Source organism: Mauremys reevesii, linkage group 4 (assembly GCF_016161935.1).
Source record: "Mauremys reevesii isolate NIE-2019 linkage group 4, ASM1616193v1, whole genome shotgun sequence".
NCBI classification, from domain to species: Eukaryota; Metazoa; Chordata; order Testudines; family Geoemydidae; genus Mauremys; species Mauremys reevesii.
In genome coordinates, this window is record NC_052626.1 from 14128921 (window position 1) to 14143165 (window position 14245).

The window sequence follows — 14245 nt, forward strand, 5'->3', positions numbered from 1 at the left end:
CATGAGACGCAAACTTGGTGTATGGATGGCATTTGCCTTTATATCAGCACGGGTGTTGTAGTTACAGACTTAGGATCCAGTCATTATAACTGGTATTGAAGTCATGAGAGTCTTGCCTGCACATAGTCCTGGCCTGGTATGCTCTGTAACCAAGCAGTTGCGGATGTGGTGACACCTTCCATGGCTCGAGGGACTGCCCCATATCAGCTGCTCCCTTTTGAAGTGCTCAAGTCATATTATTTAATAACAGAACACTGTGGAAAAAGTCTTATAATCAAAAATGCACATAAACAATGTATGTGTATAGTTCTTTAGTGACTGACAAAATTCTACCAGAACTTCTGTTGGATGAAAAAGGCACATTCCTGGGTCTGGTAAATAAAGTGGTGGGGGGAAGTCCAGTAGAATGTTGTAGACTGCTCAGAATATGTTACCTAAACTGCTTGTGCTCTCAGTTTACCCTTGCCTTCATAATACCTGTAATATCAGGCTGTAAAATATTCTCGGTGTAGCCTCTAACACTCTTGTTTATATGGGAGCTCACAGTAATCTGAATGCAATGATTTCCTGCCTTCATCACAGCATGGTGTCATAAGTGTAAAGCATCCTTGAAAATCCTTCTTGAGCAATGCTTCCTTATCCTTTTATAGGCCAGGGGGCATGTGATTCAAAATCATCTTCAAAAATATCGCTACCATGCACGTGCCTTATGTTGTGGTTTTTTTTAGATGAATTAAAATTTGTGTGTCTTGTATGTGAGCATTTTTACTCAAGACAAGGGACTGGAAACACTAGAAAGGGAAGTTTCTCTAACTACATTCCCAGGGTGTGATAATTTATATTCCCTAAACTCTTCCCCCGTTTTATTGAGACCGTTTATGGGTTCCAGGAGGAGAGGCAAAGTGCAGTTTCTATATTGCCCTTTGTCCATATTGTGTACATGATGCCTTGCATCAAGTTGTGATGATGAAGAATTAAATGAGAGCCTGGTCTACATTAGAATAGTTATATAGGTAAAATTACATTGGTAAGGGGTATGATTTTTTTAACTGATACAGTTATACCACTATAAGCCCTATGGTGGGTGCAGTTATACCAGTATAAAGGTGTCTTATACTGATATAGTTTACTTACTTTTCCCGAACTAAAATAAGCTGTAACATTATAAGCGCTTTTATACTGCTATAACTGCATCCATGCTGAATATAATTAAAGTAGTAAAACTTTCTAGTACAGTTCTTAGGGAACGCCTCTTACCATGTGCTGAAAATCACCAGATTTAAGCACTAGGGCCTACCTCGAGGAAGGCATTTACATATGGAATCATAGAAATGTAGGACTGGAAGGGACCACAACATATCATCTAGTCCAGTCCCCTGCACTGAGGCAGGACTCAGTATTATCTAGTTCTAGGCCATCCCTGACAGGTGTTTGTTTAACCTGTTCTTAAAGACCTCCAATGACGGAGATTCTACATCCTGCCTAGGTAATTTGTTTCAGTGCTAAACTACTCTTAGTTACTAATGTCTAACCTAAATCTCCCTTGCTGAAATGTAAGCCCAATGCTTCCTATCCTGTGCTCCTCTTAATAATAATGTGTACTTGAAAACTGTTATCATGCCTCCCCTTGGTTGTCTTTTCTCCAGAATAAACAAACCCAGTTTTTTCAGTAGGTCATGTTTTCTAGACCTCTAGTCATTTTTGTTGCTGTCTTCTGGACTTTCTTATGTTTGTCCACATCTTTCCCAAAATGTGGTGCCCAGAACTGGAGACCTTATAAGTGCTGTGTAGAGTGGAAGAAATTAGTTCTCATGTCTTGGTTATAACACTCCTGCTAATATATCCCAGAATAATGTTCGCTTTTTTTGCAGCAGTATTACATTGTTGACTCATATTTAGTTTGTGATCCACTATAATCCCCAGATCTTTTTCTGCAGTACTCCTTCCTTTCTCATTTTGTATTTGTGCAATTGATTATTCTTTCCTTAGTGTAGTACTTGTTGTTTGTCCTTATTGAATTCCATCCTGTTATTTCAGACAATTTTTCCACTTTGTCAAGATCATTCTGAATTCTAATCCTGTCCTCCAAAGCACTTGCTACACCTCCTAACTTGGTATTGTCCACAGAATGTATAAGTGTACTTCGCAGTCAGACGTGACTCTTAGCCAGCCAGTAAAACAGAGGTTTATTTAGATGACAGGAACACAGTCCAAAACAGGTCTTGCCGGTACAGACAACAGGACTCCCTTTAGTTAGGTCCATCTGGGGCCCCCAGGGAGGCCACAGCCCTGTTGGGAAGCCCAAGCCCCTTTCCATTTCCCAGCCAGTTCCGAAACTGAAACTCCCTCCAGCCTCTCACTCAGCCTCTCCCTGGCTCCTCCCCCAGCCTTTGTTCGGTTTCCCCGGGCAGAGGTGTCACCTGGCCTTCAACCCCCCTTCTGGGTTCTCAGGTTACATGCTCAGGTATGCTCCCTTCCCCAAGGCAGGCCGTCCCAGCACAAGTCCCCTGCAACCTTCCCAGGTCAATACTCCCCACTCAGCATTCACATAACACATCAAGAACATTCCCACTTCATCACATCACTCTCTTTGCCATTATCCAAATCATTTATGAAGATACTGAATAGAACCAGACCCAGGACAGATTTTTATGGTGTCCCACTGGATATGCAGTTCCAGCTTGACTGTGAACCATGGATAACTATGCTTTGAATACAGTTTTCCAACCAGTTGTGCACCCACCTTATAGTAGGTTCATCTCTAGGCTATATTTATGTAGTTTGTTTATGAGAAAGTAATATGAGACAGTAGCAAAAGCCTTACTTGTGCACAGAGTTAAGCACCTGAATAGACTGATTGACTTAAATGGGATGACTTCAGTGTGGCTGTTCATGTATTTAAAATTAATTATGTGCCTTTCTGGATTGGAGCCTCAGCAAGCAGATTCCATAGGCATTAGTCTTCTCCCGAGCATGCCTCATCCTAGGAGAGTACAGTTCTAGGAGACAAGCAAGAGTATCCCATGAGATTTGAACTGCTATGACAGGGCAGCTTGAGACCATTAGGATCATCTAGTCAGGTCTCCTGCATAACACAGGCCACAGATTACATCCAGCAATTCCTGCATCTAGCCCCATGGTGTGGAGTTGAACTACAGTATATCTCTGGTATACAGTGCCTGGCACTCTGGATTAGGGCCTTGTGGTGCTACTGCAAAAATAATTTAAGAACTATACAAGGGGATGAACGTTATATATTTCCAGAACCCACCAGGATGTGCCACAAGAGAGTCTCAATGACAGCCAGGCCCTTCCCCATTCCAGGCTCTTGGGGGAAAAAAAACAGGGTCATAGGGACATTCTATGACCATGGCTGCAAAATCCTTTTACTGGATTTGAATATCCTTCAGCCTTAGAATGGGAGGAAGTTTGGGGCTCTTTGACAGTCTCCTGCTGTATCTTTAAGATGAGTGATAGTGCCAATCTTGTAAAGTTGCGTAGTACCTTGGACACACAAACCATATTTAAAGTGGCATGCAAAACCACAAAAAGCCCATGCAGAAGCTGTTCCAAACTCCATATTTGGTGCTTTTGTTCTGTATCAAGATACTATGTAAGGCCCATCAAATATATAGGGCTAAATCCTGCCGTCTGTACTTGGGCAGGACTCCAGCGGAAAGACTAAGGACTGTAGCATTTGTCCTGTGTTCTACTATTAAATTTCAAGAAGAGAAACTGGGAATGTTCCTCTTCTTGGATGTGGAAGTGAAAGCCTGAGGCATCTTCACCTAATGAAATTAGCAGAAAAACAATGCATAGTGACAGATTTGACATTTTTGATTTTACATTTGAAGACCTACTTAGCTCATATTCAAGATAAAATGAAGAATTTATCCACAGAAGCTTGACCTATCTGTTCCCAAAGGCCCATAACTCAGTTTTATTTATTTTAAAAGAACAATTTAGGATAGTTGAAAGAGTGCATAGAAACCCAGTCAGATTGGAATTTAGGTCCACAGGGGACGTGACATCATGGGAGGCATAGTCCAGCCAGCGCGCTGATCTCATAGGAGAGAATGGAGGCACATGAGACACAGTGGCAGCTAAGGAAGATGCATCGATTAATGTTGACTCAAAATGACACATTTAGCTTAGATTTTCCCAAGTGAGGGTGTGGGGCGGGGTGGGATTCAGCATAATTGACACATTTTCCATCCAAAACACCTTTCAGTAGAAAATTCCCAAGCAACTCTGGTTAAACTATTATCAGGAAACAATGAGTTTCCTTGTCTTTTATTCCTTGTAGGCATGTACCTGTCATTCTTTTTGTCTGTAAAGCACAATGAACCGCTATTGGACTGTATAAATAACCATTGTATGCTAGCCCCCATCCTTTCTTTCACCCTTACTTTGCTCTTTTCCTCCTTTGTGGTGTCTCATATTCACCTGCTTGCACTTCTGAATGAGAATTTTAAAAGTATTGATTATTTCTCTATACTGGTGCCGAGATCTGGGGAATGAGAGAGGTGAGAGAATGGTGCATTTTACTGTCCCTTCCAGAATATCATTTGCTCCTTGCTTTTCTTAGTGCAGCGGTAATTAGCCTCCCTGGTAGTGGTGCTGCACCATTTCTTGGATAGTGCTAACAGACAGTACTAAGTAATATTAACAACACAACTCAGTAGAGAGACTGACTTATCAAACACATCTCCTCTCATTTACAATTGTGTGGACCACCTCTCCTACCGTACATGATCGTGCAGCACTTACATAGTGCCTACAGCAACTGTTAAATGCAAGTTGAACCTATTTTTAAGCTGCATTTTATTGCAGTTCAGCAGCAGGAAATAAGTAGTAGTACCTAGCACCACATGATCATCCAGAGTTCTGTGAACCACTAGCAATTGTCCTCCAGACCACCCACCAATGGTCCTCAGACCACAATTTGAGAACAACCATACTATTCTGTCATCTGTTCAGGTTATTACAGCATGACCATCACTATGGTATCTGAGCACTTCACAAGCATGCCTCAAGAGATGTCATGTCTTCTCTCTCTCTCTCTCTCTCTCTCTCTCTCTCTCTCTTTCTCTTCCCCCCCACCCCCACCCCCACCGGGGGAAGGTTTTGTGCAGATTTTCTTTGTTGGCTGGTGTAAATTGTGTTTATGTTAGTGAAGGAAAGCAAAGTTGAAAATATGCATTTGACACTTGGAGCTAAGGTGACCAGACAGCAAGTGTCGGGACAGGGGGTGGGGTAATAGGAGCCTATATAAGAAAAAGCCCCAAATATTGGGACTGTCTCTATAAAATCAGGACATCTGGTCACCCTTCTTGGAGCAGAAGTGGTGGGTTTTGGGATACTTTTAAAATCCGGTGGGATTTGGTCTCACAATCTTGACCCAACCCCTGAAAACGCATTGTTCTATTAGACCAGGGGTCGGCAACCTTTCAGAAGTGGAGTGCCGAGTCTTCATTCATTCACTCTAATTTAAGGTTTCGCGTGCCAGTAATACATTTTAATGTTTTTAGAAGGTCTCTTTCCATAAGTCTATAATATATAACTAAACTATTGTTGTATGTAAAGTAAATAAGATTTTTAAAATGTTTAAGAAGCTTCATTTAAAATTAAATAAAATGCAGAGGCCCCCCCCCCCCAGACCAGTGGCCAGGACCCAGGCACTGTGAGTGCCACTGAAAATCAGCTTGTGTGCCATCTTTGGCACCCATGCCATAGGTTGCCTACCCCTGTACTAGACTGTATATCGGTCCCACCTACATTTGAACAGCAAGGTATATTTAAAACATGTCAGTCGTAGGTGTTAAACTTTGTTATCTAACGGTGGCTTTAGTGGCTTGTTAAATCATTTTTTCCTATCTAAAACAAGTTAAGACAAGCACAAAGACAGCTGGAAATTTATCGTGTTTAGTCATTCCTCCTGGGAGCTCTATTTTCAGAATTTTTCTTCTGCAAAGATTATCAATACACATGTGGTGTGAAGCTTGTCTTTAAATTAGCAAGGATAAAATTAGCAAGACTCTTTTATAGACACCATGTGGCAGGCTGACTTGAACTTCAGTATTTCTTTGCAAGGCTGCAATAAATGAAGTGAACTTTCAAGAAATGTTTCAAAATAAAAATTCCTTGGCTCCTTCAATGGGAAGGTAATGGGCGTCAACTTGGTCATCATCGGAGGTTGAAACTGGGACCTCCAGAACTATTTCACGTGGCCATCAATAGCTTGAGTTAAAGGACAGCGTACCCTGGCTGGCTGGGGTAAGAGACTCCTAACTTCTGTGGATCAGGCACAGATGGGGGCTTATGTTATACACAGCGCTGATGTTTTTCCAGTGACTCTAAAACAAGCACAATATGAGATAATAGGGGACTAAATGAACAAACTTTTTTAATTCACCAGACTAACAGCGATATACCTTGTAGGTTCCATTCTGTCCAGATAACCTGGGGGCTTACTACCACTGCACATGCCTGACAAATTATAATAATATTAGATTCTATTGATTATTTCACCCACATATTTTAATGCAAGAATGGGACTGTTCAAGACACTGGATTGTTAAAGAATTAAGAACCTGATTTCCCCCCCCCACACACACACACACAGAGGTGAGCAATTGGAGTTGAGGGTGCTCTGTATTTCTGAAAATCAGGACTAAAGGAACATAACTTAGGTCTGGTCTACACTACGGGGCGGGGGGTCGAACTAAGGTACGCGACTTCAGCTACGCGAATAACGTAGCTGAAGTCGAACTACCTTAGTTCGACTGACTTACCCGTCCAGACGCGGCGGGGTCAAACTCTGCGGCTCCAAGGTCGACTCCGCCACCGCCGTTCGCGGTGGTGGAGTTCCGGAGTCGACCGGAGCGCGTGGGGAGTTTGAACTATCGCGTCTTGATTAGACGCGATAGTTCGAACTCGGAGAATTCGACCCGCGCATCGACCCGCGCGGTGAGTATGGACCTGCCCTCACACAACTTTAAATGTTTGTCAAGTATTGGATTAATTTAACATGTGAAGAGAAGACTGTATTTTGAAGCATAATTTCTCCCTCATCCCCCAATCTTTTTCAGGTGGATCTGGAGCCAGAGGGAAAAGTGTTTGTGGTAATCACTCTTACAGGCAGCTTCACTGAAGGTAAGAGAAATATTTTGGCTTGTTTTCAAAGATGTTTTAAAATCCATCATTGCTTAAGTTTAAGCTGCCACTCACTAGCGTACTGTAAATATTGTGGATGATAGTATTCTTCATGTAAAACTCACATACTGCTGCACACTGAAGATTTTGAGTAACAAGCGTAGTTTTGACGAAACTCTTCTGGACTGCTTATTTTGTATACAACATGGGCCTTTATCATTGTGGTCTCGGAACCAAGTGAGCTGATTCATGCCTGATCTGGTTCATTTCTCCCAGGTTGTCCTTCAAACTGATTGTTTCATTCACTTGAAATTTCTATGTGAGTACCTTTGACTGGGTGTGCCAAATATGTAAATTTCTTCCTGGTAATCTTCATTCCATAATTTCACCCATCTACTTCACGAGTGCTTTTGTTTCAAGAAAGACACATAGTACTGGACATCTATAAGCCTCTCAGTGCAAAAGTTGCCTTGAAAAAATATTCTTTCTCTTCTTACTTAAATTTACTTCTATGATTACCCTTTTTGTGAAATGTTTTAAACTTTCCAGTTGTTTATTCTGATAACAATTAAAGCATGCTTAGGTATGTATGTGAGCAGAGATGACTGCTTTGCTACGGTAAACCATGAAATCTGGAATGCCTGCTTGGGAAAGACATAACAGCTTCTTTCCAGCATGCACATGTGCTTAAGTCGCATTGACTTCAATAGGGTGGAAATGTGAAGGATATGGAGCTGATCTGTAATAATTTATTAATATGGTATGTGAGCTGGTTATGGGATAGTAAATGTGTGGCTATATTGGATTATTGGGATGTTTACTATATGCATACATTGGTTTAGTTCAGCAGCAGGGCTGTTTGGAAGGCAACATAATAGCTCCAAGTAAATAACTTCCCACTAAACATGGTGGGGGTCCTTGACAGACAATATCTGAGCTATTAGCTGGGAAGATTCTACTTCCAGGTGCCAATCAAGTTACAAGACTTGTTTTCCCAGTGCTCAAAAGGATTGTAAACAGTCACCTGTCCAGAGTAAGGTTGTCAATTTTAGTTGGATGTATTCCTGGAGGTTTCTTCGATTAACGTAATCTAATCTTTAATTAAAATCTTTAATTCCTGGAGACTCCAGGTCAGTCCCGGAGGGTTGGCAATCCTAGTCCAGAGACAGGGGCAGCTGTCAGGCAACTATTCACAGGGGAGCAGACTCAGACACCTGGGTGGGGATGTGAAGCCCTTAGGCCTTCCTAAACTAGCAGGGGGAATGGTTAGCTTTAGGGAAGACAGACATGGGTGTAGGCAGTGAGGAGATGCTGCAAGATCCTTATGTGTTTTGTATCTGGAGGACTGTTCCCAGTGAAAAGGACTAGGAGTTGTTTTGAGAGGAACGCTGAGCTTAATGTTGGTATTGTAGTCAGGGAGGTTTAGGTTGGATATTAGGAAAAACTTTTTCACTAGGAAGGTGGTGAAGCACTGGAATGGGTTACCTAGGGAGGTGGTGGAATCTCCTTCCTTAGAGGTTTTTAAGGTCAGGCTTGACAAAGCCCTGGCTGGGATGATTGAGTTGGGGATTGGTCCTGCTTTGAGCAGGGAGTTGGACTAGATGACCTCCTGAGGTCCCTTCTAACCCTGATATTCTATGATTCTGTTTAGATCAGGGGTCTCAAACATGCGGCCTGCGGGGCTATTTCCTGCGGCCCGCCAAGCGGCCCACGCCTGCCCCGCTGGCCTACCTCCAGGCCAGGGGTGGGCAAACTACAGCTGCAGGATTGCCCCCCCCCCCTTGAGCTCCATGCCGCTCCCTGAAGCGGCTGGCATCACGTCCCTGCGGCCGTGGTGGGGAGGAGGGAGAAGAGAAGCAGAGGGCTCTGTCTGTGTGTTGCCCTGGCTTCCAGGCACCACCCCCACTGCAGCTCCCATTGGCCGGGAATGGGGAACCGTGGCCAATGGGAGCTTCGGAGGAGGTACATGGAGGCGCGGCAAGCAACGTGTGGAGCCCTGCGTTCCCCTCCCCCAGGGGCCGCAGGGACATGGTTCCAGCTACTTCCCGGAGCGGAGCGGGGCCGGGGCCGGCAGCCTGCCCTGGTCCCGGTGTGCACCGCTGCCACCTCGGAGCCCGAAGCCCTCCTGCACCCCAGCCCCCTGCCCTGAGCCCCCTGCTGCATCCCACACACCTTCTGCACCCTGAGCCCCCTGCCTGCACCCCAACCACCTGCTGCACCTCAACTCCCTGCCCTGAGCCCCCACCACACCCCTCATGCACCCAATGGGGGCGGAGTTGGGGTGGGGACTTCAGGGAAGGGGTTGGAATGGGGGCAGGGAAGGGGTGGGAAGAGGTGGGGCCTCATGGAAGTGGTGGAGTGGGGGCAGGGCCGGGGGCAGCGAGGGGGTGTGTGGCCCTCATGGTCATTTGAGTTTGAGACCCCTGGTTTAGATGGTCCCACTGTTCTGGATGCTCTGTGACTCTGCACTTTGTAGGACTCCGAAGGATGCATAGCTGCTGACCCTGTGTCCCATCCAGTTCCCATTAAAGTTAATGGAAGGATTCCTATTAACTTCAATGGAAGCTGGAGTGGGACTCATAATTTTGCTAGAATAGTCTTTCAGTATCTGGCACAGGGGCTATATTCTGTTTCTTTATTCAAACTCTGTGTTTCTCCTACTGTTCGTACATTCACGGAGTCACACAAAGATCTGCTGGTTTTGGTCCCGGTTTTGGTTTGAAAATCCACATACTACTACTCAGTGGTGTCATTTGCATTCAGCTTTTTTCTGGTGTCCCTGTTCACTAAGCCATGTGTTGTGTTATTCCAGACCTTGGTCTATGCCATCTGTGACGTTATCTCATTATGTTTGTTGTGCTTGATTCAGATTTCCCCCTGCTCCCAGCTGTTCCAGAGTGGGAATTCACTCCCAGGATTAGGAATGAGGTGGTAGCACTGCCATTCTTTGCCAGGGAAGGGAAATTTAAACACAGAAGCTGCTCAGAGGATGTGCTGATTCTGCGTATCGCCAGGGTGCTCTGGTCTCCCCTCAAACCTAGCCACCCCCTCCCACTTTGTGGGCTGTGCCAGGCGGCTGCAGCCCCTGATAGGATTGGGAGTTGCTCACAGCTTGCACTCTCACTGTGGGTGGGCCTCGAGGGCCTCACAGCCTGGCTTCTCCCTGTGGAAGTCAAGGAACCAGGCCATGAACCTGACCCACTATTGATAATCTTCTCTTAGTGGATTTGACTTTAATGAGGTATCATCTCCTGCAACAAATTATTTATAAGTGAATTCATCACTCGTCACAAGTGATGGAGGATCACGCATCAAAGAGCTACAGCACAAGTAGCAGTGCAAGCTTCCCTTTGTGTCTCAGCACCATCCCCTCAATGTGTCCCAGCCTTCACCTGAAGAGACCGCCTCCGGGGTGAGGAAGATAGCTTTGTCCTCCTGCTCAGTTATTCATGTTTTATAGAGCCCAAGCATTGCGCCAAGTGTCTGGGGCAAAATTTTCAAAAGCGTTTAAGTCTCATTTGCCAAAGCCACATAGGCATTTTGAACCTAGAGTCACTTTTAAATATGGGGCTTAGGTTCTAAATCACTTGATCACTTTTGAATATGTTACCCCCTGTCAGTCGTCTCACCTCTGTGAGTCTGCTAACAAGAGTGTCACGGCTAAGTGCTGTGATGCAGATGCCTATCTGATAGGAGTCTATCAAGTCACAGGTGACAGAAAAAACTTGCAATTGGTGATTTAAAAATTTCCATATTCCTGTCAGAGGCTGACTGGCCCTTAAAAGGAGTTGGCCCCAGCCCTGCCCATGATTTATCAGCTGCCTCCCAGCTGCAGGAGGGCCTGCAGAGTGTAGGCCTGCAGGGAGCAGGCTAGGAAGGAGAAGGAGGCTTGCCTTGACACCTAGCCAGATGGCCTACAGAGAGTAACTTTGTAGGGAATAGATGGGGCCTCTTTAGAAGACTTCGGGTCAGGGGAAAGGACATTACTGCAATGTTGAACTTGTGTCAAATAGTTTTATTTTGAAGAACTAAAACTGAAGCCCCGAAGAAAAAGGGACTGCAATCTTGTGGCTGGACAGTGTTTTTTGGTGTGCGAGCCAGTGAGGTAGCCCACCGTCTTGCAATACCACTGCCAGTCGCTGAGCTCACACAGACACACGGGTGTTCGTTTTTTGCATTGCATAAAAATTCTCACCTGACATCCAGTTAGTCAGTCAAACAACCTTAACTCTGACCTCATTTGTTTACATGCAACAAATAAGACAAGGTAAACTTACCAGTGCAAGCATGTCTGTACCATAAAATCGCCCCAGTTCAACTAAAATAGATTTTGAATCACTCTAGTTAAACTGGTGAAATTCTCTAGTACAGGCAAGGCCTTCTTCTAGCTGAGGTTGGAGTTGAGTGGGCAGCAGGGAGACCAGCAACTTTGCCAATGTTCCCTGGGATGTATTTCTAGGCTGTAGTGAGCCTGAGCAGCATGAGTCCCAATTTAACAGGCCTGCTAAAGTCCATGACCCAGAAGCCATGAATCACTGGGGTTCACCAGATAAAGAGGCTGCTTGCTTAGCCAGCTTTGGATGCACCTCTGTAGGTAACAGAGGTGAGGGAGAGGGAAAGACAAATTTCACCCAATGGCCAGTCAGGATTAATTCATCTGGGGGTTCCAGGTGATGCCTCTGCACGTCACGGTCATGCAGAGGGGTCAGAATTCCAGCAGCTTGATGTTGAACTTCAGTCCGGAAATGGTTCCCAAAGAGCATTGTTTTTTTATTTACATTATATAGGTAAAACTAGCTCCCTCCTTCAATTTACTAAACCTATCACATTATTCCACACTCCTACATAACAAAAATGTTAACCAATTACGCACTGGCATCTATGTGTTCTTCCTGCCCAAGTTCTTTACATTTTATTTTTCATGCCCAAATTGGAACTTAATTGTGACCTTTATTTATACACATGGTCAGCATAAAGCGCAGGTCAGAGCTTCCGTTACCATTTGTTGAGTCTCTTCATGGATCCTCCCTAATTTCCCAGCATCTTTACAACCTTGGTGGATATAACTCTTGTTAGGAACATTTTTGAGGCGAGGGTGCTTTATCAGCAGCAGCACATTCCTTTTTTTTTTCAATTTTAGTGGTGAACTCCAAGTTTCACCCAAGGCTGGTTTAATATGGGGTTGATCAGGTCTCAGGCCTACATTATGGGGGTGTGTGTGTGTGTGTGTGAGAGAGAGAGAGAATCTGGAGTTCGTGGGGACAGTGGTTTGTTTCTAAAAGAGCATTTAAAAATGTTTCATCTTCAAAAATCAGTAAATACATCACCCAACAAATAATAGAGAAGATTCAAACTACTTTTGTTCTCTCTCTTTATTTATTTATTTATTTATTTATATATATATATATAATATATAAAATATTTATTTATTTTAAGAGGAGGTGGGTGGGCTGGAATCGTCCACGTTTTCCCACCCCCCATTATTTCCTGCCCAGGTTGAGAACACTGACATAAATTATTATTTGCTGGTGGTTGTTTCTACTGCACCAGTGAACTGTGCAGGATTTGGCTGGCCAATTGCTTATGAGAACCACAGTGGAATACTGGATTATATCATTTCTACCCTAAGGAAACTGTATTAGCTTCCTTGGGAAGGGAGAACACAAGAGGCAGAGCAGTCCAGTGACTTCTTGTGTGACCTCTTTAGCATGTCTTAGTGTCTGTACCTCAGTTCCCCATCTGTAAAATGGGGACAACAGTACTTCCCTATTGTGAGAGATATTGAAACTGCATGCAATATATCATCTTCGGGGATCATATTGTATTAAGTGCATGAATGGTTTATATATCACTGTGGGTCTGACTGTATGCAACCCTGGGGGAAGAGGGTTACCACAGTGCACCAGGAACTAAAAGAAGTTGGGGAGTGATTAGGGTGAATCGCTCAGGTTGTAAACACCTCCAGAGAGGTACCACCCCGGGAGAGGCTTGATATACTGGTTCAAACTTGATTTCCCAGAGACCCCAGCAAAGAAAGGACTTTTGGCTAAAAGGGCTGCATTTAAACTGACTAAGGGCCTTCTTGCAGTAAACAGGCAGGACTTTCTCCCCAAAGGCCCCAACCATTGGAGAAGGGTTGGAAAGGGCACGATAAGACTGATGGGTGATCTCTGGTAAGATTTTAACATGTATAGGAACATTTGTTTTTTACAAGCATTCCATGTAATGCTTTCCCTTTATTCTTAAAGGTGCTTGCTTAAAAAGAGCTGCTGGCAATACACTGTTCATAGCCCTTGGAGAGAAAGCAAGGCACAGGGGCCGGCCTTTAGTCAGACTGGCTTGCTGGGGATATCACAGTGTAAGGCAGGCAGCTGTACAGCCTTAAAACTCCAGTCAGTAGGAAGAGAGACATGGATCTCTGCCCAAGAGAGGTGATGGCTGGGAGCTGGAAACCTTAAGTGGGTGCCCTCGAGTGACTATGCAGGGAGAATTACACATTGTTATCCTGAACCTGTGACACCTACCTCACAGTGGTGTGTGGATAAATCCCTCCCTAAATTAATGACCCTCTTTTAGCCCTAGTGTTACTACTTTATTCTCAGATCCTATTTCCTTCACTGGACAACCCATTGATATTATTTAGTGGGGACTTGGTGGAATGATATTCTTCAGTCAGCTACAAGTGGATGCTACTGAATATTAATTTAACTGAATGGCATCCTTGTTTTACTCTGAAGACCTCCTTACTTCCTCAAAGGGAAACTCCTGTGAGGATGGCTCATCTTTCTTCCACCACTGGCTTGCCGTTCTGAGACATGGAAATATGCCTGTTACTCAGGTTAAACGTGTACATCATTTTTGTTAGGAGGGGGAAATGGAGCCATAGGAAGAGAGAAAATGGGACTGAGGATAATTTAGCCATGGTCTCTTTCTCTGTTTTCTGGCATTGAGTAAATGTGCTTGTATCTCTATGCAAAACAGGACTTAAAAAAAATGTTTTGCTCTCTCTGCTTATTATTCTGTACAGACTCCCCTCCTATTCAGCTTATATTTCCTGTGTGAACCCACCAAGACAGAAATAAGTAACCTC

General features: G+C 44.2%; 1 protein-coding gene across 2 annotated transcripts in view; it reads left to right on the forward strand.

Moving 5' to 3' along the window:
• Nucleotides 1–14245, forward strand: part of PRKCH (protein kinase C eta) — a 157490-nt gene that overhangs the window by 25008 nt on the left and 118237 nt on the right. For both annotated transcript variants that reach the window (XM_039538073.1, XM_039538072.1), the window contains one exon: nt 7092–7155. Coding sequence is in view for 1 of the 2 variants with exons in the window: in XM_039538072.1 (XP_039394006.1) it covers nt 7092–7155 (64 nt within the window). In the remaining variant the exon portion in view is untranslated. The remainder of the gene's footprint in view (nt 1–7091; nt 7156–14245) is intronic.